Genomic DNA, 27,760 nt, shown 5'->3' with positions numbered 1-27,760 from the left:
CTACTTGTGGATTAAATGGGACTGACAAACCATTTTATCAAGTGAAAAAAAAAAACTGTGGCCAATTCATCAGTGAGCCTCTAAGTCACTGTATGGCAAACCTTTACTTGCGTACCATCATGTCCATACATGAGTTACACATGCACAGAAATTATGACCAATAGCAAAACCATCACTTGTCTTTGCAATCAAACAATTTCTTTTTTTGAAACGCATGAGGACTCTATGAAGGAAATTGCCTTCTGTGAGGTTGATTTTAGTTGTAAAAAATAAGGAATGAAAAAAACAAAAACAAAAAAATAAGGAATGGCTTAGATTTCTAAGTGCAAAGAAGAAAGTCACACTGACAGAAAGTGAAGGGAGTGAATGCAATCAGATTTGAAGAGACCAGGAGGGACATTGAACTTGAAAAACTTCCCTGAGGGAGAACTTGAAAAGGATGAGTAATTCCTTAGGAAGGCTGATAAAATCAGATTATCTTTCCTAGACAAGAAAGTGTTAGCAATCATTTTCAAAGTCTGTGGGCAATAAAATTATTTTGGGAAAGCATTTTCCCTCCCATTTTTAATATTTAAGAGAAAAATCTGTTGTGCTGATTAAAAAATACATAAAACTAGAATTTGAAGGTTTAAGAATTCATAACAAAAAAGACCACAAATCCACTCCAGCCAAGTTCTGTTCAGCCGAAGTAGGCCAGGTTTTGATTGAAATATTGAATTATGTCCAAGCTTTCTTGAAAGGTAGCCAGGCTACAGATAGCTTTCAGGGCTTGGTTCCTGGCAGACACTATGATCATTGGTCCAGTTAAGCTTTCTCTTTCTCACCTAATATTTATTGAGCACTTGTCCAGATGTTCTATTACCTGACCTAAACAAATGTCCTCGAAATAAAATAAAGTTAATTAAGTTCTAAAATGTCTTAGCTTTCTGGTGTTACTGTCTAGTGATCTGGTGTTCCAAATATAATTACCATAGGGGCTCTGTCAATCCCCTTTTAGAAATTCTCATTTATTTTCAGATGCTTCTTCAGGTCACTTCTGCCTTCCCTTCTTCATTTTTCTCTGCTAGGTCCTGGTCAAACACCACTCTGCTTTAGATTCTTAGGAACAGTTTCTGAAACTCATTTATTCTTGCCCTCCAATTCAAACTCCCATGTATTTGGAAATCCATCACCTTACTCAGCTTTCCTTATTTTAGCAGTTTCCTGTTGGGCTCCCCCATGGTGAAATTTAGGATACTGTTTTAAATAGAAGAAGTGTGACATAAAGGATGAAGTGGTCAACTTGAACTCATAATAAAAGAAATGGGTTTAGCCTCAGCCTTTTACTTCATAGTTCTGGGACCCTAAGTCAATCAGATCCCCAATCTGGAAATGGGGATGGTAATACCACCAACCTCATAGCACAGTTGTAAGACTCAGATTGAATAATGCATTTAACAAACTTTGGAAAAATTAAAGTGATATTTGCAGAAGTGGTCTGGAGTCAGTTTAAATGAGAGTTTGAGAGCCAATTGTTAAATTTTCGATTTGAGCAAATCATTTAGCCTTAAGAAAGTGATGGAAAAGGTGTTAATAATGCATATTACATTTAAAAATATATCAAGGGACAGCTCGGTGGTGCAGTGGATAGAGCACTGGGCCTGGAATCAGTAGGACCTGAGTTCAAATCCATTCTCAGACACTTAGTAATTTCCTAGCAGTGTGGCCTTGGGAAAGCCACTTAACCCCATTGCCTTTCAAAGAAACATATATGTGTATATATATATATATATATATATATATATATATATATATATATATATATATACACATACACATATACATATATATATTTATATACACATATACATATATATATTTATATACATACACACACATACACACATACACACATACATGAGTCATGAGTACACATATTTTGGGGATCTTATTCAACATTTAACAGCATGTTTCTTTTTGTAAGCATCAGTTTTCATTTCTATAACAGCAATAAAAATAGCAACAATAATCATTTTTTAAACAGAGATGCTATGGAATGAATAAAGTAATTAGAGTGGGTCTTGGTTTCAAAAAGATTTGGGTTCAAGTCTTCCCTCTGCAACAGATCTTCTATGTGTCCTTTTATCAGGAGATGGACTGTCTTGCTTATGTCTCAACTAGGAGACCACTTTCACTGAATTAAAGACTATGTGACAAGATTAAAATATAAGAAGACTGGGAAGGCAGGGGAGGCCAGGTTATGAAGATCTTTAAAAGCCAAATAGGATTTGTATTTGATCCTGGAGGTGATAGGGAGCCACTGCAGATTATGGAGTAAGGGAATTGACATGATCAGACTGGTATTATAGGAAGACCATTTTGACAGCTGAGTGAAAAACTGAGTAGAATGATGAGAGAATTGAGGCAGACAGATTCCCCCCAACACACACATACACCCAGCAGGCTATTGCAATAGTGAAATAGTCCAACATGCAAGAGTCACATTGGACAGGACAATAATAGTGTCAAGAGAAGAGAAGGTTCTCTTCAGAGAAGTTGCAAAGGTTGAAATGACAAGGCTTGGCAAATAAAAGTAAGCACTTAGGAATGATACCAAGGTTGCTGTCCTGGATTGACTAGAAGACTGGTGCAAATTCAACAGTAATAGCAAAAGTTGGAAAGAGAAGGGCTTGAGGATAAAGTTATGAATTTAATTCAAGATATGTTTAGTTTGGGCAGCTAGGTGGTGCAGTGAATACAGCATCAGCCTTGGAGTCAGGAGTACCTGAGTTCAAATCTGACCTCAGACACTTAATAATTACCTAGCCATGTGGCCTTGGACAAGCTATTTAACCCCATTGCCTTGAAAAATCTGGAATAAAAAGATATATTTAGTTTAAGATGTCTATGGTAATCCAGTTCAAGATGCTAAAGTAGAGGGTGGAGATACAAGATTGAAAGTCATGAGAGAGGTGAGGTTGAATAATTAGATCTTGGCACCATCTGGACTACAAACATGGCAACTGATGGGATCACCAACCAAAATAATATATATGAAGAAAGAAGTCAGATCAGGAACAAAACCTAAAGGAATATACAGGGGGGGAATAAATATGACCTGGGTGAAAATTCAGCAAAGAAGAATAGGAAAATAAAGTCAGCCAAGAAGGAAAAGAACAAGGGAGAGAGCTGCATTTTGAGAGAAGAGAATTAAGTATAATGTGATTAATCATTTCAATGATCATGAAGAGGTCTAGAAAATAAGAAGAAAAGACCATTGGATTTTGTAATTAAGAGACTACTGATAATGAGAGAATGCCATTTTGGTAGAAAAATGAAGTCAGAAGTAAGACTGAAGAGAGAAAGAAAGAATGTGAGAACAAAGGAAGATGGTCATCTCAAGGAGTTTACCTAAATAAGAGAGGAGACAGATGGGATGATAGCTTGCAAAGATGAACTGAGCAACTGAGAAATTTTTATGAGGATAGGGAATACATGGGTATGTTTTTTTTAAGCAACAGCATAGCAGACAAGTGCCAGCAGAATCTGTTGGACAAGATGGAAAGGAATGACGCCACTTATGTATGTAGAGAAGTTTGCCTCAGTTAGGAGAGGGCAACTGCTTAAGGTGAAAGGGATCTGAGAAGAAGAGAAAGAAGAGGAAGGTCTAAGATTGATGGGAGTCATGGAAGATCTGAGGAACGATGAAACGTTATGGAGAATCTGTTATAGTAAGTGGAATTCAGATTTGCAGCTTGCTTCAGTGAGGACCCAGTTGAGATTTTTTACTGACCACAGTCGTCACAATTTCATAATTTTCATCAGCTTCATTCAGCATCATGTAACAGGAGAAAAGGCAAAAATTGATGGAAGGAATTCCGTTCTGGCACTTGACATTTGTTTTGTTGTTTTGGGGTTTTTTTTATTTGTTTGTGTGTCCTTCATTCTGAAAGAAGACCATGACATCACAGAAATCATATCACAACAAGTCTATAAATTGGGTTTGAAAGAGGGTATTCTGTGCTACATCACCAGACTCACTTTCTCCTCCTGAGACATGTGGCCTTCATAGCCAGATGGGAATCAGGAGATGGTCCTGAATATAAGGCAGTCAGGGTTAAGGGACTTACCCAAGGTCACATAGCTAGTTAGGGTCAAGTATTTGGAGTCAAATTTGAACTTTTATCCTCCTGACTCCAAGGCCACTATGCCAGTCAGCCCAGGCTTGCTTTCTTACTTTGTGTGAAAATCATAGCATTGAAGGGGAAATGAGAGTTTACTCATCCAGTGTCCTCATTATATCAAAAGGAAATTAAAGTTTTAAAGAGTCTCCTGGCAACAAGAGGTGTTGTTTTTTGTTTTGTTATCATTTCCACTTCAATTCATAGTCCTACATTGTAAATAATGTCAAAACTACTCAGAATTGGAGGCAAGAGACCTTAAGAGAAGATAGTAGTGCTGATTCAAACTTTGGCCAAGGCTTGACGGAGAAGAGAGGAAAATGTACATAGAGGGTTCAGGGGTAATAACCTTGGGTTGAAATTAAGGGTGAGGGATAAGAGAGAAGATGAAAAAGGATTTTGGAATAATAATGTGGAGGGTAAGATCAAATGATAAAAGTGTGAGCAGAAAAATAAATTTCAGCATTCACAAAAAGAAAGTAGAACATTTGTGGGATATGACAGATTAAAGGGTGTGACCATATCTGTGTAACTGAAGTCAGAGGGAGGAGGAGTTAATGTAAATTGAGGAATTGGGAAATAAGAAAATTTGAGGAAGAATTGTTGGTTATTGAACCTCCCAAGAAAACACTTGTGAAGGAAGGTGACTAGAAAGAGGGGAAATGAGCTCCTTGAAGAAGGAATGAGAAGAACTTGCAATTTGGTAGATGGATACTAAATATGGATTAAATGCGTCTCAAATAAGGAGATATTCCTGAGGAGTGGAAGGAGAGGGAGAGCCTAAAAGTGATGAAGAGGATGAACAAAAAGTTGTCTCCTTGGTTCTGTCATTCAAGGAACCATATTAAGATCTTATCAAATATAGATATAGATATAGATATAGATATAGATATAGATATGAGATTATTTTTTAAAGGAGAGACATTTGAAGCTGGTTTTTGCTCCATCCAATCAAATTGTTTTCAATTTTATTTCATTTCCATTTCCAAATGATTTCCCTACCACCTCCCTCCTTCTTCCCATTGAGAAAATGAGAAATGCAAAGCATATTAGAGATAAGTAAAACAAATTCCTACATTAAACATTTCCAAAATAGATGTGTGCCTTAATCTGTATTCTGAATCCATCAAGCCCCTTTCTGGAGGTATTTAACATGCTTTGCCATGAGTTTCTTTTGAATTGTGGTTGAACTTTTTTTAAATCAGAATTCCTAAAGTTTTTCAAAGTTGTATTTTTTTAAAAAATACTGTTATTCTATAAACTAATCCCTGGTTCTGTTCACTTCACTTTGCATTCATTCATTCATATAAAGCATACTAGATTTCTCTGAAACCCTCTCCTTCCTTTATTGCAACACAATACTCAAATGCTTCTTATTTTTTTCATACTAAACAAAACTAACGAATAAAAACCCACAACAAACCACAACTACAGAAATATGACTAATGTTTCCCTCCAGATATGAAATTTTCTTTTTCATTCAATTCATTAAACATTTATAAGGACCCATAAGGTATGGCTATGTCCTAGCAAGCACCAGGTGCTCTGCTAAGCACTGAGTGTGTAAATTTAAAAACAAAACCAAAAGGTGCTTGTAATCTAATGGAGAAAAACAACATATAAAATGAAACTAAAAAAAGGGGGGATGGGGTAGACACCAGGGGATATCCAGTGAGTAGACATGGTCTTCCCATGGAGTCAAAGCCAAGCAGTGATGTTGATGGAAAATGGAGTTCACTTGTAAGGTTGTGAGCCCCTTAGAAAGGAAAGCTTTGAGAGACATTTAATGTTTTAGATTCCAGCCCCATAATCAGAGGGGAGAGACAAGAGAAGATGAGTTAAGATGTTTTTGAATATCAAACCATGAGTTAATTTTCATGGTAATGAGATTTCAGGTAATCTGTTTATCCAGGGCTAGAAGCATAGTCTTCCCTGGAATGGAAGCCAAGAAGAGCTACTAATGGAAAAACGTTAATATTTCCATCAAAGATCTTTTGAATCAATGAAAAAATCATTCTCATAAAAATAATTCAGCAAAGATAAAGTAATAGCATACTCTATATGCTTTTCCATTTGTTTGGAATTTTTCCATATTTGAAATATCCTCAAAATTTATTGCTGAGCTTCTTTGAAATTGTGTCCCTCCAGTGTGATTTTCCTCTTTGTATGTAAGACCCAGGCTTTCTTCCTTACTTGTGTGAAAGTCATAGCGTTGAAGGAGAAATGAGAGTTTACTCATCCAGTGACCTCATTATATCAAAAGGAAATTAAAGTTTTAAAGAGTCTCCTGGCAACAAGAGGTGTTGTTTTTTGTTTTGTAGTCATTTCCACTTCAAGTCATAGTCCTACATTGTAAATAATCTCAAAACTACTCAGAATTCTAATTGAAATTGAGTTTCCTTTTTAGTTTTTAAATTTCTGTTCTCTTACCCATTACAATTGAGAATCAGTTTGCTGAAGATAAAATTACTGTTATGATTTGCTTAGTCAAATGGATCTAAATGAATATACACTTTCAATATGAAGAAGAAAAACATTGTCTTTAGACTAGAAGGCTTATGTGCTTATATTATATGATGGTGAAGTTGTGTCCAAATATATCCCTAACATCTTTCTACTAAAATGATGGATGATTATAGGGTGTTAGGTTTAGAAGTGGGATTGAATTTCTGAAGTTATCTGGTTCACCTCTCACTTTTAAACATGAGGAGTCTGAATCCAAGAAAGATTCAAAATTGCAATTTAACAAAGGCAATAAGGAGCAGCGAGATTTTCTAACCCAGCTTGCCTTATCTGATATCAGTTTCTCCAAGCCAACCGATAAGAGAATAGAAATTTGAGACCAAAAAATTAAATTTCAGTAAAAATTCTGACTCATTTTGATATTATTTGCAATTCATGAATATAAACTGAGTTGGGAATGATTACAAAACAAAAAGAAATAACCTCTTATACCAGGAGATTTTTTTAAAAACTTTAATTTCCTTTTGATATAATAAAGACTTGGATGAATAAACTTTCCTCCTTTCAGAAAATGCTATGATTTTGACAAAAATGAGGAAGAAATCCAAGGCCTTAACATATAAACAATGAAAGCCATACTAGAGAGATGCAATTTTAGAGAAGCTCAGAGATAAATTTTCAGGCTATTTCAATTATAGATAGATTTCAGACAAATGGATGAATTCACATTCAGTGTCTTTTGGCTTCTGAACAGTGATCAAGCACAGTAATGAAGTAATATACTGATGACTTCCCAATGTCTAAGTTATGAAAGAAAAATATATCATTCCTAAGAAATTTTTCATTAAATTCTCCTCCCAATGGTAGAAGTGAGGAGAAGGGGGAGAAAGAGTAAAAAAAAATGCTTTGGGAAACAGACACCTACCATAGCTTTCTTTGGACAGTGGCTTTCCATTTCCTCTTTCCTAGTGAGCTAAAACCTAAGTTGTATTACTATACTCCCTTGTGAAGAATTATATTATGAAAATAAATTTACATTCAATTTACTTATTAGTAAAAATAGTAACATCTCTTTGCATAATTCAGAATCCATATGACTACAGATTGAGGGGATCACCATTGATCTTAGAAAGACAACTTCAAACAACTTTGAGTTACCATCTCACACCTATCAGAAATAAATGCTCAAAGGGAAGGAGTGAACAAATATAATAAATTGGTGATAAAGTAAAGAACTGATTCAACTATTCTAGAAAACAAATTTGATTTACACCTACAGCTATATAAAGTTGTGCATACCCTTTGAACCAGCAATACCGTTATTTAGGAATATACCCCAGCAAAGGAGGGGAAGGAGGGGAACCTTTTTTTCTGCCAAGGGCCATTTTGATATAGGCTCAAGAAGAGTTGAACAAGTGAAAAACAAGTGAAATTCCTTCCTACATTTGATCCTGAGGGTTAAATGAGATAAAATAATGTAAAGTTACTTAACACAATGTCCGTCAATCCCTGCCACCTTGCCAAACACATTAACTACTTCTTAGTCCTTAAATATTTTGACTTCTGCAGCATTTACCAGTTTTTCATCCCCTCTTCTAGGTTACCATCTTCCTTGTTTTTTTATACTTTTGCATAATACTTTTGTAACGTCCTTTCTGATCCCTCAGTCTTCTTTGCTGGATTTTTTTCCCATGTTGTAGATGCCCTCTAAACTTCTCTTCTTTTTCTTTATGTTCTTTTCATTGGTGATCTCACCAACTCTCATGGGTTAATTTAGCATTTCTGTGCCAATGATGGATAGCTAGATATTTCTCAGCTCATGCTATAGATTGGCACAGTTTTGGAGGCATGTTTAGGTTCCAGGTTATGACAAGTGCTTTGTGTTGCTTACATTTTCATGAAATAACAATATAGACTGATGGAGATGTCATGGTCAAAGCAAATAAAGTGTCTTACTTTCTTTTCTTTAAACTACACATTGTACTTCCAGACACCAGACTTTTACACACCTTCTTTTGCCAGGATTTCCCTTATTGCTTAACTCCACCTCTTAGAATTGCTTGATCTCTTCACGGCTCTGCTGACAAAGGGATCCCTTTGTTGACATATCATAGGCTTATATATCTAGACTTGATGGGACCACAGAGACTTTCTAGTTCATCTACCACTTTTTATGGATAAACAAATTGAGGTATACACAGAATAAATGATTCACTAAACAAAATTAGAGGGAGAATTTGAACTGCTTCAGTCAGAGCTGTAGAATTTTCTCTCCTCTAATCTATATGTTACCTGTCCTAACTTTCTCTCCTTTAGTAAATTGTAAACATCTTGAAAATAAGGACTCTTTTCCTTTCTCTCTCTGTATCCCCTTGAATCTAGAAATGGTCTTTAATTAAGATTAAGGTAGGCAATGTTAGATTCATTAGCCTGAATTGGATTGGATTTTTATCAGTTTTCCACTTTACAATCTTCATCTTTTTTTAAAATGGGTGATTTGAGCTACCGCCAGAAAATTCAAATAAGAGTTTAAAAGAATATTATGTCATTTGGTAGTTACAGCCACATCTTTCGGAATATAGGAAAATACACAACTTATTTACTATGAAATTTTATCTTCATAATTTCAGCAAGGAGCCAATAGGCCATAGAATGTGTCATGTAAATAAGTCCTTTTACACTTTCCTTTTAAAAATTATTTATTTTTATTTATTTTATTTATTTACTTATTTTATTTATTTTTTTACAATTATACAGAGAGAGTTTTCAACATTCGTTTTTTGTAGTTTTTTTCCTTCCATTCTTTCCTCCCTAAGATAGTAAATAATCAGTTATAAATTGTGCATGCACAATCATAATACACACATTTCTATATTAGTTATGGTGGGGAAAAAAGAATCAGAACAAAAGGGAAAGTCAAAAGGTAGGAAAAGAAAATTTAAAAAATGAAAATAATATGCTCTGATTTGCATTCTTACTCTGTGGTTCTTTCTCTGGATGTGTACGGTATTATCCATCACAAGTCTTTTAAATTTGGCTTTGATCACTATTGCTGAGAAGAGTTAAGTTTATCATACTTAAATGATCATGGCACAATGAGGCTATTATCGTTTATAGTGTTCACCTGGTTCTGCCGACTTTACTTAGCATCTATTCATTTAAGTCTTTTCTGAAATTTGCCTGTTCATCATTTCCAATAATAATAATCCATATTCATAAACTATAACTTGTTCAGTCATTCTCCAATTGATGTGCATCTCCTCAGTTTCTAATTCTTTGCCACTACAAAAAATGCTGCTGTGAATATCTGTGTGCATGGAGGTTTTTTCCCTGCATTTTTATTATCTCTTTAGAATATAGACCCAGTAGTGAATAGTGCAGCCTAAAAAGGTGTGTACAAGTTTGATAGCCCTTGGGGCATATTCCCAGTTTATGTTCATTTGTAATCATACATGAATATCCAGAGGAGATTATTATGTTAAGAATCACACCTATTTTCTATATGTAGTATGTTTGAAGGAATCACAGTGGAACATATCAACAAAACAAGAAACCTGACTCTCTTAACCAAGCTTAATAAATGCCACCTAACAGATAGAATTTCAGTTTAATGGAAATTCAGTTCAGAGCAGCTAGGTGGTACGTGGATAGAGCCTTGGAGTCAGGAGGACAGGAATTTGAAACTGGCCACAGACCCTTGACTCTTCCTAGCTGTGTGACCTTGGACAAGTCACTTCATACTGATTGCCTCACATTCAGGGCCATCTCCAGTCATCCTGATCCATATCTGGCCATTGGATCCAGATGGCTGCAGAGGAAAAAGTGAGGCTGGTGACTTAGCATAGCCCCACCTCATTCAAATCCATTCAATGTGCTTGCCATGGCATCATCTCCCTGATGTCATGGTCTTTTTTGAGAATGAAGGACAAACATCAAATTCAATTCAGTGTAATGCTACATTTGCCAGATGAAAAAGAAAATTTTTCTTCAGCAAGCAAGAACCATACAAAAAAACTAGATGGAACAACAGCAAAATGAAGACAAGCTAAAACTTGAGAGAGAAGGGCTGCCCTCATGGAATGATAAGTTACCTGTAGTGTAGTGTGATTGAAAGAGTTAAGTCAGTCGTCTACTGGAGATCTCTCCATTTTTGACCCAGAATCCCATTATCGGAGAGTCATTAAGTTGAGTTAAGAAATTTTGCACTTTTCAAATGTCCTGTGAGAAAATATTGGTCAGTGCAAAATAGTTTCCTATCCTTTCTAGCTAATGACATTCCCTGCTTAATGGTATTCTCATGACAATTACCATTCATAGGGAAGATAACAACAGACCATCATCATGACAGAATTTTATTTTATTTTTCTTCAAATTCTCTGAAGATTCTAGTTAAGTCCCACTGCTTAAATGGTAGAAAATCCTAAATCATTTGGAAGAGAAAATATCAGAATATAGAGACAGAGGGGTAACTAGATGGTACAGTGAACAGAGTACCAGCCCTGGAGTCAGGAGGACCTGAGTTCAAATTCAGCCTCATAATTGCCTAGCTCTGTGACTGTAGAAAAGTCACTCTTAGCCCATTGACTTATATAAATAAAAATTTAAAAAAATAATGGGACAGAATACTGGCTCTGTGAGAGTGATTCAATGAATGGAAAGATTAACAAATCTGAATCCAGAAGACCTGGGTTCAGCTCTCAACTCTGCCACTTACTACCTCTATGATCTTGAGAATATTATTCTACTTCCTTGGACCTCAATTCATCCTTCTGTGAAAAGAGAGGGTTGACTTAGTTCATCCCTTAGATACTTAGAAGCTTTAAATCTATGGTTCTTATACAACATATTTTTTCATTTTTGTGCATGTTTTAATTTGTGTGACTTCATTAGTAGTTGAATCTCTCAATGAGGCATTCTTGCTGCCATTGTACAGAATACCAACCACGACTTAATCTCAGAGAGTTTACTGAGACATTGAGAAGTTAAGGTCACACAACGAACGCATGTCAAAAGCAAGCTTTAAGTCAATATTTTCCTGATTCCAAATCTGGCCCTCTATAATTAGGTAGTGGTGAATATTGCATACAATTAATAGGTGAGGGAGCTGAGACTGGGACAATGGATTTGCCTGTTTAGAATAATATATCAAAAACAACAGGGGCAGGGTCTGAACTCACGTCTTCCTTAAATTCTATGCAATATTTATTTTCAGCTGCACCTGAAAACAGCAAACAAAAATGTCTTCCCAATATTATTTCACTGTTATAAATTTTGATGTAGCAATAACATAATTTCCCTTCAATAGTTGAACATTAGTTATGACATCTTTCATTTTGTGAACTTGGTGGCTCTAGAACTATCTGCCATCAATTCTTTATTTATAAAAGCAACAAGCAAAAATATTTTCATGCTCATTTCCCTGTTATGCTTTTAGATATAGGTATGATATAATTTCACTTCTATAGCTGGACATTGGGGGCTCTAAAACTTTATTTATAAAGAATTGATGGCAGATAGTCCTAGAGGGGATTTTTTTTCATTTTTCCAGTATTACTAGCTCTAAAAAATGATTTTTCACTAAAACCGCATGGGGATATCAGTCCCATTGTGAAAAATTTGTGGTCAGGAAAATACTTAGGTCCATCCTAAGGCAATAAGAAGCAAAGAACAGGGATAGAAAGAACAACAAAGTGGATATGGTGTCACTCATCTTGTAAAACACTGTAAGGCTATAGAGTGGAGAGAGATTAGTCACTTAAGGCGATGTAAGCTCATTTGTAATTTAGCAAAATTTAATTCCGTTATTTGAAAAATGTTTAACAACGGGCAATTTGGCAAGTCTTATTTATGAATCTCTTCCAACTACTGGCTTCATGTTATTCCCCAAATGTCCACATCCTTCTTTCATTCTCATCATTAGCTTGTGGGCAATGGAATAATAATGATGGCTTACAAGAGAGAGCATTATTTTCTGTGTGGCAGGCATCGCATTTGCACATAATTGTGGAACATGTCTGAGAGCATGGAAATTGTTTCTGAAGTTTAATGTGCCTGGGTTCTCCTCACTAAGCAGTCTTCTCAGAAAAAAAGGAGATGGTTATCTACCTGTATAAAGGATTCTTCATTCTTTGTTGTATGTTGATCCCATAGTTAGCTTTTGGTAAAGTCTACGGACCCTTTAAAAGTATATCAGTGGGGGTGGCTAGGTGGTGCAGTGGCTAGAGCACTGGCCTTGGAGTCAGGAATACCTGGGTTCAAATCCAACCTCAGACACTTAATAATTACCTAGCTGTGTGTGGCCTTGGGCAAGCCACTTAACCCCATTGCCTTGAAAAATCTAAAATAAATAAATGAATAGATAGATAATTAAATAGAAAAATAAAAAAGTATATCAGTGAAAAATAAAATAGGATTTGCAAAGAGAACCAGTTGTATTGAAATACAATTATTAACATTATTAGAATTAATTTCATTCATCCCATGTTTAGAAATCCTGATCTTAGTCATTTTGTACCAGCCTCCTCCTTAACCCCAAATCTTGTTCTGATGATGCAGGGTTTATGACAACTTTGCCTTTGTAACAATTCCCAATGTAGATTTACCTGCTAGGGTAACAGAACTCTGTGAAAGTCACTTATCAGAATGCAAAGTGGTTGAAGCCCCAAGTTCGATTCCATTCCAGAGGGGTCTTGTTTTGCTGTTTTATCTTCCAATGCTTCATTTGTGGGCACTGGTACTTAGCATCTGTGAGAAGAATTAAAGACAATCACAAATCCCATAGCTTTGTTAATGCCACATATATGACTCAAGGACTCTGTTTCCAACTCTTGAGGAAACAAATACTATATCTATATCTATATACATATATATATATATATATATATATATATATATATATATACATATATATATATATCTTTTGGTTAGAGGATTTTATTGAAATAAGATTCAGGTTGGGACATTTAGTCAAGATTTCAATTGACTTTGAGTTAGACATCCCAGATTGAACCTGGCCTGTGTGAGCCCCGGGTTATTAGGACACCCAAAATCTCTACATTTACTCTTTATTCTTTTTTATTGCCCTCTTTATCACCACCACCATCATCATCATCAGATGTCAGGATATTTTTCTGTCATCTCTAGGGCAGTATATGTGGTGATAAGAATAAGGATTTATGCATTGTCTTAGAATCAGTTCCAGTGATTTGTCATCAATATAAATTGTCCAGGTATAGCTAATGATGTAGTCCTGGAAATGTTTGACTCCTGTGATAATAATAAAGACTTTCTTTTGGAAGGGGGGGGGGATTAATTATTAATTCTAGGGGAGATCTAATGCTGTTCTTGAGTAGTCAGTTAATGATGCCTTAATGACTTCTGTCATTTGATGGCTAAATATATTCAACAGTCTAAGGTACTCCATTTGTAATAAAAATAGTGGTTCATGTTTGTGATAATGTTGCTTACATTTCCAGAGGCTCTGACTAGTATTCTGAGATCTGAATGGTAAGACTGTTCCCAAAGTATGAACGTTATGGTATGATGTATAGAGAGATGAGCATCTATGGGAAAAGGAGTTTTTTCCAGTTAATAAGTTATATGCTCGAGTTGTCCTAATTAATAATGAAAACTCAGTGAAGAAAACCTTAGAATTATAGATGATAAGAATGAACATGATACAGAATGAAAAAATAGGTTGAAGTCACCATGTCACTACATATGAGATTAGTAGACCCTAAGCCTGTCCCCATCCGCACTCACTGATCCCCTTCTAATGCACATCCATCCATGCATACGTACATACAAAATTCATATATAAATAAGAACTAATGAATAATCTACAATATGGGTATATTTGCATGTATTGTGTGTGAATGTGTTTTTGTGTTGATATACAAAAAAGGCATGAAAGGCTTGTGTTTTAGTTTTGTTCCTTTTGTACAAATGTATTGCTGAGTTTCAACTGCTGCCATTTGTCCTACCTTCTTCCTTTATGCGTTGTTGTGATTCCTGATGGTTTCTGTTGTTTCACTAGAATTCAAATGGCCATAACAACAATCTGTTCTCCATAATCCATTTAATGGGGTGTAAGAAACAATGCTAATGTGCCCTATTGTCATTCTCCTGATGTGCCCAGCCGGTGTATGGGTGTATTCTGTATTTCTATAAGTTTCAAATTGATGATAGCTGTGTTAATTGGTTGTAGTCACAGTAGCTGCTCTAGTAGTCGGTAGCAGGCAGCTAAATGGTACACTGGACAAAGTATCAGTCTGAAGTACGGAAATTCTTAACTCAAATCTGACCTCAGGAATTTACTACATGTGTGACTCTGGACAAGTCTCTTTACCCTATTTTTCTCAGTTTCTTCATCTGAAAAATAAGCTGGAGAAGGAAGTGGCAAACTACTCCAAAAATCTTTGCCATGAAAATCCACAATTGGGTCGCAAAGATTTTGACACAACTGAAGACAACAAAAATAATGCTGTGAGATTGCCAGTAATTATTGAAAACCAACAGTATCCACATTTGCCTTGAACTGATTGTGAGGTTGTGTGTGTAAAGATTAGAATTTATTGAATCGACAGTTCCTCACATAAGGTTTGTGTTGGTTTAAAGTTTGGACATCAGGGTTAAGTGACTTGTCCAAGGTCACACAGGTAGTTAGCATCTGGGGTTCATTTGATTTTGAAGACAATGCCAACCGTGTTAGTGGTGGCATGACTTATACATTATGTGCATTATAGTGAGGGGCATGTTGTGCAAAGGCATCCTTCTCACTTGATATTTCCAGAACCATTCCACCCCAAGACCTGATTGGTTGAAGTGGTTGAAGCCCCAAGTTTGTTTTATCTTCCAGTGCTTCATTTGTGGGTACTGGTACTTAACATCTGTGAGATGAAATAATTGAACTACTAATAAAGCCATGATGGGGCTAGCAGGGGTGTACAATCTGTGGTTTGTCTCCTGGGGATGCTACATTGTATGTTTTTGCTAGGAATTGACTTATAGACCCAAGCCTTCGTTCCCCATTTTCAACCAAAATGCATTCTGGAGATCCTTTCATGCTGTATCTTATGCATTTCCTTTATTAATGAATTCCTGAATGCAAAAGAGAAAATTCCTGGAAACAAAATTAAGATTGTATCATCTAGTCTGTATAACTCATAATTTTATAGCTTATCAGCCTTACTAAGAAGGCATGGAATTCATGTGTTAGAATTTTGTTTCCCTTGTACCTAATTACTTTGAAAATGTTTCAGTTACTGCATTTTTCCTGCCTTTATCGTTTATGAATTTCTGTAATTCCTGGTGGTCTCTGTTAACTCACTAGCATCAAAATGTACAGATCTCTTCTGAATAACATGGTCACAAGTATTTTCTGGGGTATAGGGAGCAATCCTGAAGAGCCCTGTTATCATTCCTCTGTTGTTGCCAGCCAGATGTAATGAATCAGGAGGCCAGAGTGCTCTCTTTTAGTCTGGCTGCAAATGAACGCAAATAATTATCCTAGTCTAGGGTTCATTCAACCAAGGTTGAACTTCAGATACAGGTATGGAACTATGACAGTTCATTGAAGACCTTTGGAAGGATATTTTAAATATTTGATATGTATTTCTCTTCTAATAATACAAAATGACTATTTCTTGGAGCATATTATAAGGAGCCTGATCTCATAGATTCTAAGAATAAAAATAGTGATCCTTCACTTTCGAAGAAGACCACCATAGGAAAGAATTCCTGTTTCCTATCAAATCAGATCTTGCGGTGGAATGGTTCTGGAAATATCAAGTGAGAAGGATGCCTTTGCACAGCATGCCCCTCACTATAATACACATAATGTATGTCATGCCATCACTAACATGGTTGGCATCATCTTCAAAATCAAATGAACCCCAGATGCTTACTACCTGTGTGACCTTGAACAAGTTACTCAATCCTGATTACTTCACGTCCAGGACCATCTCCAGTCCTTCTGATTCCTCTCTGGCCACTGGACCTAGATGGTTCTGGAGGAGAAAGTGAGGCTGGTGACAACTCAGCAACCCCTTACTCAAACTTAATTCATTTGTTTATCATGATATCACCTCCCTGATGTCATGGTCTTCTTTGAGAATCAAAGACAAACATCATCACCTCTCCATATCATAGATTCTGTTTTCAACAACAAGAAGAAAAAAAGTAAAAAGTGACTTTATACAGAGAAATTAGAAAATATAAATAATTTCCTTCTTTCCTTGGAAAAAAAGGCATTAAAAAAACTTACTGATATCTTTAAATTTTATTGTCTTGTTCAGTTCTTTCAGTTGTATCCAACACTTCATGAACCCATTTGGGATTTTCTTGACAGAGACACTTGTGCAGATTACCATTCCCTTCCCCAGCTCATTTTACTGATAAAGAAACTGAGGCAAACAAGATTAAGTGATTTACTCAGGGTCACAGATTTATTAATCATCTGAGGCTGAATTTAAGACTCAGGAATGAGTTTTACTGATTCTAGATCCAGACCTGTATGCACTCTGCTCTCTGACTTTCCATTTCTTTTTGTTTTAGATTTTTCAAGGCAGTGGGGTTAAGTGGCTTGCCCAAGGCCACACAGCTAGGTAATTATTAAGTGTCTGAGGTCACATTTGAACTCAGGTCCTCCTAACTCCAGGGCTGGTGCTCTATCCACTGTGCCACCTAGCCGCCCCTTAACTTTCCATTTCATTTTCATACTCTAATAATTTCCAGATCCAGCTACTCTATTAAATTATTAAAAAAAAAAAGTTGAATAAAGTCAACCAAGAGAGAGTCTATGTCAGATGAAATCTTCCACATACTGTACCAAAGATTATGGTCTTTTTACTAAGAGATCAAAGATGTAATTTATCATTTGGGTTTTTAATCTAGGTTGGTGATTGACAATGGATAATTCAGTTGCCTTTTAATTATTCAAACTTGCCTTATGCAATTCCCTTTGTACTCCTGATTCTACTTGTATCATTCTATGGGTTTATCCAAATATTCCTTTGGTTTCTCTGAGTTCCTCACAATTCACTTTTCTTATAGACTATGCTAAATCATTTACTTGACCATTTTTTCATCATTGGTAATCCACATTGCTTCCCATTCTCTCATACAACATAAAATATGGCAGAAAATATTTTGGTCAACATGAATGCTTTTTGCCACTGATGTTCTTGGCCAGTATAGGGATCTTGAATATAAAAAACTATAAACTATTTAGACCTTTCGGAGAATGATATATTTACAGTTGCTTTAGAATCCAAAAGTTTTCTAGTGTTCTAGGTAGGTTAAAATTACCAAACAGTAAGTGAACCTTACTGAAAGGTGTGCTTAGAGGTACAAAATTTAAATTCATAATACTCTAAAAGAAATTTTCCAGTAGAGAAATAAAGGAAAGCATTATGGGAAAATATTTTAAAATAATTTACCTTTGTATGTGGGGTTTTTTAAGAAAATCACAAAATAACCCTATGAATTCAGTATTAATGGAATATATGGGAAAAAAATGCCCTTTGAATCCAGAAATAGGCTATTTGGTTAGAATAAAATTGATAGTAAAGTCCTGCATGGATCAGTGGAGCTTCAGATTATCAAATAGTATAGCTTTAATATAACTATCCTCTTTTCCACTCTTCCTCACACCACAGAAGAAGGAAAGAGGGAAAGAAATGTGCAAGAAAAAAAGGAAGAATGAAAAGAAGGAAGAAAAAAGAAATGGAAGGAAAAAAAAATAAGAGTTAAGGAAAAGCAAAATAAAAGAAGGAAGAAAAGAAGAAATAATGGGGAAGGAAGGGGGAAAGGGAGAGGAAAAAAAGTGAACTGAAGGAAAAGAAATAGAGAAGAGGAAAATTTAAATTGATCATTGCTAGGAAATTATGATAAGCCTATAAGTCCTTTGCCATTTTAGTGGGTTCATTTTCATTATAGCTCTGAGTATCTGAAGTAGAGAATTTGAATCTTCACAAAAGAAGAGGAGCCATAATATGGTCTGAAAATTATTAAAGCTAAATAGTTATGATCCATTTTGTTAGTTTGTGGTTTGGACAGTTGGAATAGGGAGGGGAAAAAAAGAGGAAGAATTACTACGGAGATGGACTTAGATGTTTTGTCCTGAAAAAGTTCCCCACTCCTCACCTCTCAAGAAAAATATAGAATCGCTTCTCCAGGGAATTTCCAACAAAGAGAAAGGGATTTAGGTTGGTATTCCATTAGGTTGATATATTCATGTGAGAGAGTATGATCTGGGATCTCAGAAATGTAACTTGGGTAGGGGAGAGGAACCCATTCTCCAAGCATCACTGCCCATATGGTCACTTTGACTTTGGTGGCAACATCATCTTCTATGTCAGAAAGGAGTTGCTACAGAATGAATATCATATCTCTAGTTACAGCTCAGGGAACCATGTTTCTTGGAGAACTTGACACTATCAGCCTCCATAAGGATTCCAGATTCTTAGTTTCAATGCAGAACTAGCAACAGGGCAGGAGCCGCACATTATCTGAGCATTGGCATGAACGTGGCAATGACTCTTTAGTGTTCCCAAATTAATATATAGTTTGTAAATGAAGAAAAAAGAAGAGTCTTTATAAAGTCCAAGAGGAGAGAGAGAGAGAGAGAGAAAGAAGGCAAAGAATTATTTGCCAAACTAAAAATGTAAAACCTTGCCCTGTGGTCTCCATAAAGGTAAAATCTGTTTCGAAAAATATGCTTTGTGGAGGTGTTTGACACCTCTAGATGCCTTTTATATTCTAATATCACTATTTGCACTTTTCATCATTTTCTTAAAAGAAAAAAAATGGTTGCAAATTACAAACTTTTATTTTTCTTTCAGATAAATAACAACAAAAGTCACTGGAAATGTTCTATTATTGACTAGGGTTGTGAATAAACAGGGACAAAAGCCAGAATTAATTTAATCAACCAACCCTTAGAGATAATAGATGAGGGAAAAACTTTCAAGATTAGAAAGCATCTTCTAGTTCATCCACCAAGAAATAGCATGGTGCACTGAAAGGAAGGAATTCAAAATTCATTTTACCTCCTATCTTTGGAAAACTTATTTTGTTTCTCTGGAGCTCAGTTTATTCATTTGTAAAATGAGGTGATTGCTTTGGGTGACCTGTTAGGGATCTCCCAGATTAAAATTTGCATCTTCTGAACATTCTCAGAATCATAAAGGAAGAAATAAGAAGATGCGACTTGTTCACACTCAGAAAGGAACAGAATTCAGAATGGGTCCTGGGCCTTCTAATTTCATATTTGCTTATTTGTTCAAAAAAGTTGTTGTGGATTAAGAAGAGTTCTGAAAGTAGACCAGAAGTTTAACTGGGTTGGAATCCTGTCTCCGTCACTTAATATTTGTATATCTTGAGCAAATCTCTTTAGTTCACTGAAACTCAGTTTCTTCATCTATAAAATGAGGCTCATGAAACCTGAATGACCCATCTCATGGGATGATTTGAAATGATGTAATTATATAATATATCCAATATACTAATCATTGTCATTATGTTGTACCATTTCTCTGTAGTCACTATTGCAAGTTCATTTCCTGATGAAAGATATTCAGCTCATTGCAAGTCTCTTTTCTTTCAGACTTCCACAGCCACTGTGAACATTGTGGTGACAGATGTAAATGACAATGCTCCAACTTTTGACCCGTATCTTCCAAGAAATTTGTCTGTGGTTGAAGAAGAGGCCAATGCCTTTGTTGGACAAGTTAGGGTAAGTGAAAAATGCTTAAATCATCTAGTCCCTATCAAGTTCCAATACTATGGCAGCAATCTCTTGCTTGATGCATTGTCTAAGATGATCTGCACATAAGCCAGGCATCTCCAAAAGTTCATTCACTTTCCGACCACTGATTGATGCTATCATGATTGTCTGTTTGTGGAAGATTTGTTAGCTCATTGGAATGGGTACTGCCTTCAGTGTTGCAGATTGAAATTCAAACCTCAGTCTTATAATTCCATGTCTTTCCTCACATAAATACTCCAAAAGGATCCTACTAAGTGCCCTAGAAACCTTTTTACAAAGTCTTTTTCAACTGAATGAGAGACAGGCTGCCCACTGAATGCTAAAATATCCTTTGATTAATTAGTGGACACCCAAGTTTTGCTAAATGATATTCTATAAATGCTCTCAACAATTACTCTCAAAGAATGGATTATTCACTGATAGAATATAACTTATGTATATTGATTCAGCCCCTGGAGTTTCACATGGTAAATATGTTCTTAAGGCCTCTGACTTTATTACAAATCTGTTCAATTTTGTGAGTTATGTACTCTAAAATTTGGATTCCTTTTTTTTCCTTGTGGGGTATGAAAACCACACCCCATACATTTGTTCCAACCTTTCCAGGAATCCTCACTATGGGATCCACCAACAGGCTGGAGAGTTTCCTTTGGTCCCTTCAATATTGCATAGATTTCATTATAGATTTCCAGTAGTCTATCTATCACACACACACACACACACACACACACACAAACACATTTACCTTCTCTTCTGAAAATGATTTTGGTTCAGAAGACAACAGAAGAATTTGGATTTGAAAGGGTCTTCAGAGGCAATCTAGCCTATCCCCACCTCAGCTACCATTTTAACAGACAGCACTCAGTATCCCAAGAGCAGAAAATGAGCAAATGGAAGATTGGAAAGTCATAGCCATACCCTCTGACTTGAAATGCAGAGCTATTTCACCTGCCCCATGTTATCCTGGATGACCAATCTCTACCCTGATTGTTATATATATGAGTTACCTTTCCCAAGATACTCCAGATAAATCAATGGATCTTTTTGATACTCTAGGGATTCCTTATGGATATGATTCTTTTGATTTTGTGTTCTCCCCTGATCCAGTAAGCCATATGAAGGACCAGAAAGCTCTGGTCTCAATGGGTTTGTTTTATCTTTTGCCCAGGCATAGCTTAGGATGGCTCACAGCATTGTGTGTTTTTTCAAATGTCATTTAATTTACTCTCATTTTTCTCTCTTAACTTAGAGTCCAAAATATTTATCATTTGAATTTCAGTTCCATTAGGCATAGACTGATAAGCTGACAAGACCCTATCTAATTAGGAACTTGTATACAATTATGTCACTAATTATAAGCTAAATATCAATTTACTATTTAGAGTCTTGTTAGAAGAAACATTTTGTTTCCTGATTTTATGCAGACATATCTATTTTTAAAAGGAAAATTATACAATTAATATTGACAGATTTTGGCATATCCTAAAGTTGTCATGATGATACTCCATCTCTTGCCTTTCTGAATTGGTACATACTATTCTCCATGCCTACACAGCACTCCATTGTACATTCTCTTCCCAGAATCTTTATCTTTATTCAAAAATCAATTCAAGGGGTGGCTAGGCTGCACAGTAGATAGAGCACTGGCCCTGGAATCAGGAGTACCTGGGTTCAAATCTGGCCTTAGACACTTAATCATTACCTAGCTGTGTGGCCTTGGGCAAGCCACTTAACCCCATTTGCCTTGTTAAAAAAAAAAAACCTAAAAAAATAAAAAAAAAATCAATTCAGGTACCACTTTCACTGAGAAGTCTTCCAGGATCCTTCCCACACTGCTTTTCCCTTACCTCAGTTTCACTGTACTATTTGCTGCGTGTGTGTGTGTGTGTGTATACATATGCTCTATCCTCCAGTAAAATGTAAAGTCTGTTAGCAGATCTGTTTTTCAATTTAGATCTAGGATTCTAGTTGGGCCTTTGGAAATGGTTTGGGTTGGGTTGCTTTGAGTTGGGTGGTTTTGGATTGGGTCACCTGCATCCAGGTCATCACTAATTAGTCATTTCCCAATAACCTTGCACCTCATGCTTTACAAATATTCTGTGACCAACCTATTTGGAGTTGACTGTAACAAAATGTAGTCCTGAATCAACACTAGATTCTCTGAGCTTTGAGACAAAAGAGCCTGAATTTATTTAACCTGAGCTGCAAATATATTCCTGTGGTGAGCGGGAGATCCACATGCTCAGTTTTTGCTGAGACAAAGAGGTAATTACTCAGTTTGAATCCCTTAAAGTCATTTCAGCATCATTAGTAAATCGAGGCTTTTAGATGGGGCAGGAAACTCTCATTCAGGAAGCAAAAAAAAAAAATCAATGTTTCCTTCAACGATACAACTTAATATTAAACAAAATAAATCAAAACCTTGGTGGCCTTGCTCTGATTAATGGGGCTGTCGGATCCCTGTATGGTAGCCCTAAAGATGAAATGAACATTTTTAGGGCATTTTTTTTTAAAAAACAACATGCCCAGAACAGTGATTGAAACAATACTTTTCTCTCCAAGTGGGTCATAAATGAGATAGTTTGTGAGTTCTCTCCAGCAAAACCATTGGAATACAAATACTGTGTTGTGTTTAGAGATTTCAGAAAAGAGTTTGCATAATTTTAAGACCATCTATTTTAATAATCCTCATAAATAAATATTTGCATCCAAACATCACCAGAAGTCCTATTTCCTATCAAATTAGGTAAAGAGGTGATATAGTTCTGGCAAAGGCAATGAGAAGGATGTCATTGTGCCACACTCACCTACTATAATAAACATAATGTTCAAATCACGTCATCATATATATGACAACATGATCTTCTTCAAAAGTGAAGGACAGGGGTGGCTAGGTGGCAAGTGGATAGAGCACTGGCCTTGGAGTCAGGAGTACCTGAGTTCAAATCTGGTCTCAGACACTTAATAATTACCTAGCTGTGTGGCCTTGGGCAAGCCACTTAACCCCATTGCCTTGCAAAAACTCAAAAAAAAGTGAAGGACAACTACTGTACCTTTGTACTATTTAATTCTGGTCTTTTATCCATAGATGTAGATTTCTAGGGGAGAAGATGCCCCTAGGAGTTAGTCATATTTTTTTTTTGTTTTTTAGGTTTTTGCAAGGCAAATGGGGCTAAGTGGCTTGCCCAAGGCCACACAGCTAGGTAATTTTTAAGTGTCTGAGACCGGATTTGAACCCAGGTACTCCTGATTCTAGGGCCGATGCTTTATCCACTGTGCCACCTAGCTGCCCCAAGTTAGTCATATTTTTAAGCAGCAGGATTGAAATAAAATTAGATTGATTCAGAAGGTCATAGTTCATTGTAATAAATAAGTTCTCCAGATTTCCTCCATTTCCATTTTGTGACTTGGAGATGACAGTGGGCTCTCAAAGGCTGGATGTGACAGTGACATCAGACCAAACCTGCAAAGGTAGAATGACTTTGGCAAGAGATTGGGGACGGAAAATTTATTTGTCAGTTATCTGAGGCTGGCCTAAGTGAGGTTCAGAGAGCCCAACAGCCTGGGCCCCAGTAAATGAATTATTCATAGAATTAAAATAATAATGGCAGCAGAGTCTTAATTCTAACCCAGATTTCTCCTGGCATCAAGTCCAAGAGTGGCGAACCACTATCCTGTATTAATGATGGAGGCAGTGGATAAAATACTAGACCTACACTCTGCAAAGATGTGAATTCAAATCCATCCTCAACAACTTAGAATCTGTGTAAATTTTTATGTAAATTTTTTTTGTTCTTATTTATTTTTTCAAATAATATTTTATTTTCCAATTATGTATTATGAAAGTTTTTCAATATTCATCCATGTGCTGATGTATATTTTTAAGTTACATTTTTTCCACCCTCCCTTCCCCACCCCCCTCCCCTCAGCCATGACCACTCAGGTAAATATTTTACATATACATTTATGTCTAACATTTTCAGAGAAATTAGGATTTAAAGGGAAAGAAAGAAACCCATGAGAAAGGAAAGAAATACATAATATAAATTTTTAAAAAGTGAATACAGTGTTCATTCAGATTCTATAGGGTATTTTTGTTTTGTTTTTCTTTCCTGGATGGGGATAACATTTTCCATAATAAGTTGTTCTACTGCCTGAATTGCTGAAAGGAGCTGTTTCCATATCAAGGTTGATCATTTCTCAATGTTGTTGTTAATGCGTACATTGTTCTCTTGGTTCTGCTCCCTTTGCTCTGCATCAGTTCGTATAATTTGTCCCATGCTTCTCTAGAGTATGACCATTCAGATTTTGTTATAGAACAGTAATGTTCTATCACATTATATACCATATACTTGTTTAGCCACTCCCCAATTGATGGACATCTCCTCAATTTCCAAATCTTTGCCACTACAGAAAGAGCTGCTATGAATATTTTGGAATACGTGGGATTTTCTCCATTTTTTATGATTTTTTTTTCTGGATATAGTCCTAGAATTGAGATTGCAAGGTCAAAGGGAATGATCAGTGTAATTGCTCTTTGGTTATATTTCCCTATTGTTCTACATAATGGTTGGATTAGTTCACAACTCCAACAATTCATTAATGTCCCAATCAATCCTCCCACAACCTCCCCAAAATTGATTATTTTCTCTTTTGTCATCTTAGTCAATCTGATAGGTGAGGTGATATTTATTTTATTTAACACAATGGTTTTTCTTCTTAGTAGTTCACATTTGCATAGCATTAACTATAACAATTTCAGTATCAATAATTAGATAGAATCTGTGTAATTTAATGACTATTGAGAGTCACTGCTTCAGTTTCCTCAACTATAAAATGGTGATAATAATCCTACCTACTTCACAAGGTGGTGCATGACTCAGGAGATAATATTTGTATCTCATTTAGTAAAATGTCTGGTGCGTGAAAAAGGTTTGATAAAAGCTTATTTCCTGCCTCCTTCCTTCTTTCCTTTAATTTCTACCTCTCTCCTAGTCTTTCCTTCCTTTCTTTCCTACTCTTCCTCTTTCTTTCTATTTCCTTCCTTCTCTCCTTCCCTCCCTCCCTTCCTTCCTTCCTTCCTTCCACGACTCTAAGAATGAATTCTAAGGCAGGATCTTCCCAGGGCATTGAAATTTTTTTCAAGTGGACACAAGGAGGTACTATTTTTGTTGATAGTCTTGGTCCAGCTCAAGTGGGTTTCTCTTCTTAGCAGAACCAGAGAACACACCTGCAACAGAGGCATCTGGAAAGAGGCGAATGACACAGTGAAGACTAATTAAACAAACCAAGCTTCTAATTCTAAAGTCTAAAGCCTTTTCTAGGGTGCCTCTAGCCTGTGTGTATGGTTTGTTTATCTAGTACTTTCTCCTAAGACTGTGAATTAATGTGTTATTCATGGTTTATAGAGAATGAATTAATTCACTCATGTTTTTGTAGTTTTATTTTTCACTCAGGACTATGGAGAAATGAACTTGCACTATCTGAGCCTCCTAACAATACAAAATAATCACTAGTTCTAGAAAGATAAAAGGTGGGGCTCCTTGACAACTGACCACTCAGCTTTATTTTAGTGAAAAATAAAGGTCACAGTGAACTCCAAAAAGTAGAATATATATGTTTGTATATCCATGAGAATCAATAGGATTAAAACTCACATAAAACTATTTGGAATGTTACCGCATTTGCCATTTCCTTTCATTGAAAATGTTCTTTTTTTAAAAAAATGATAGTTGGGAAACATAGAAATGGTTTAATTCAATACAAGTAAAATGTAAAGTAGGTATTAAGTTATAAAGTAGGTATTAAGAATTTCTAGGGGTTCTGTACTTCTGATTCTGAACTGAGTAAGGTATATTATTATTATTATTATTATTATTATTATTATTATCATTATCATTATCATTATTATTATCCAGTATTATTATACTGGAAATAATTCTGAAAGTGAAATCAGAGAACTGGGCCTCCAATTCCTATGTTTCCCCTTAATTACAGCATAAGCCATTTTCATTTAATTTTTTAATTTCATTTATTTACTTATTTTTATTAGAAGAAAGCTACCAATAATTCCAAACAAAATGAAAACGCAATCAGATTTAGCCATTTTTGAACATTTAGAATGGAATATTTGGGGATTTTTCTACCCATGTCCATAGTTTTATACTTGATGGATCTTCACAAGAGACATCTAGCTATTTTTCTTCTTACCTAAGCTAAATAAGTGGACAGTTAGGTGGTACCATGATGGAGTGTGGGAGCTGGAGTCAGGAAGACTCATCTACTTGGGTTCAAATCCAGTTTCAGACCCTAAGTAATTGTGTGATGCTGGCCAAGTCACTTTGCCCTGTTTGCCACAGTTTCCTCATCTATAAAATGAGTTGAAGAAGGAAATGGCAAATCACTCCCAGTATCTTTGCCAAGAAAATGCGGAAACGGGGTCCCAAAGAATCCCCATGGCCAAAAAAAATAATTAAACTGAATGAAAATAAAGAAAACCAGCATAGTATAATAAATAGATTTCATTTCTTGGGATCAAATGAGGTTGCTCCAATTTGGCCTCTGATACATATTGTCTCTGAGATAGTGACTCCAGTATCTCCTTAATGTAAGTCCCTTAAGTTTTCATTGTCCAAAAAACTCTTTAATACTCCAAGTTCCTAAAGAGTTGTCAGTCTGAATTGGTAGAGGGAATTTTTTTGGCTGGGAATACCCTGCCCCAATTGAATCACAGGTCTAGACCAAACAAAAGAAAATATAATCAGAAAATGCGGCTGTGTATGTAAATATATAAATATATATATATATATATGAATAAAATATATGTAAAATATATACTTATGAGGTAGATGTGTATGTATACTTATATGGATACAAATTTTAATATTCTTTACATGTTAAACGACACTACACATCAAGAATATTTGGAGAGTGACTATATCAGTAGACTGGGAGTTAGGTGGCCTGAGTTTGAATCATGCCTCACATTCTAATTAGGACTATCCTTGGACTGGTCACCTAACTTCTATAGTATCCTATAATTAGAGTCATAAGTGTCCTCTGAAGTCAATGAATTCAATCCTCTCATTTTATAGTAAGGGAAATTGAGGACTAAAGGATGGAATTGATTTGACCAACATTGTCCAAATAATAAATAGCTGGGATCAGAATTTGAATTGGGAGCATCTGATTCCTAATTCAAAATTCCATGCTGTTTCCTCTTTTTTATCTATAAAAGGGTTGAACAATTACTTCAAATGAGTACATCTAAAGGGAATTTTAAACCTCAAAGTAATATGCCCATATCATTTACTCTATTATTAGTATTACTATAATAACAGACATTTCTAATTTAAGATTTGCAATGTAC

General features: G+C 35.6%; 1 protein-coding gene across 3 annotated transcripts in view; it reads left to right on the top strand.

The window, feature by feature from the left end:
- PCDH15 (protocadherin related 15) overlaps window positions 1-27,760 on the top strand; it is a 2,110,989-nt gene that overhangs the window by 1,815,140 nt on the left and 268,089 nt on the right. For all 3 annotated transcript variants that reach the window (XM_074232276.1, XM_074232274.1, XM_074232275.1), the window contains one exon: window positions 20,230-20,358. In XM_074232276.1, coding sequence (XP_074088377.1) covers window positions 20,230-20,358 — 129 coding nt within the window. The remainder of the gene's footprint in view (window positions 1-20,229; window positions 20,359-27,760) is intronic.

Source organism: Macrotis lagotis, chromosome 4, assembly GCF_037893015.1.
Source record: "Macrotis lagotis isolate mMagLag1 chromosome 4, bilby.v1.9.chrom.fasta, whole genome shotgun sequence".
Classification (NCBI taxonomy): Eukaryota; Metazoa; Chordata; class Mammalia; order Peramelemorphia; family Peramelidae; genus Macrotis; species Macrotis lagotis.
Note: the sequence above shows the minus strand (reverse complement) of the source record. Positions and strands in the feature narration are given on the sequence as shown.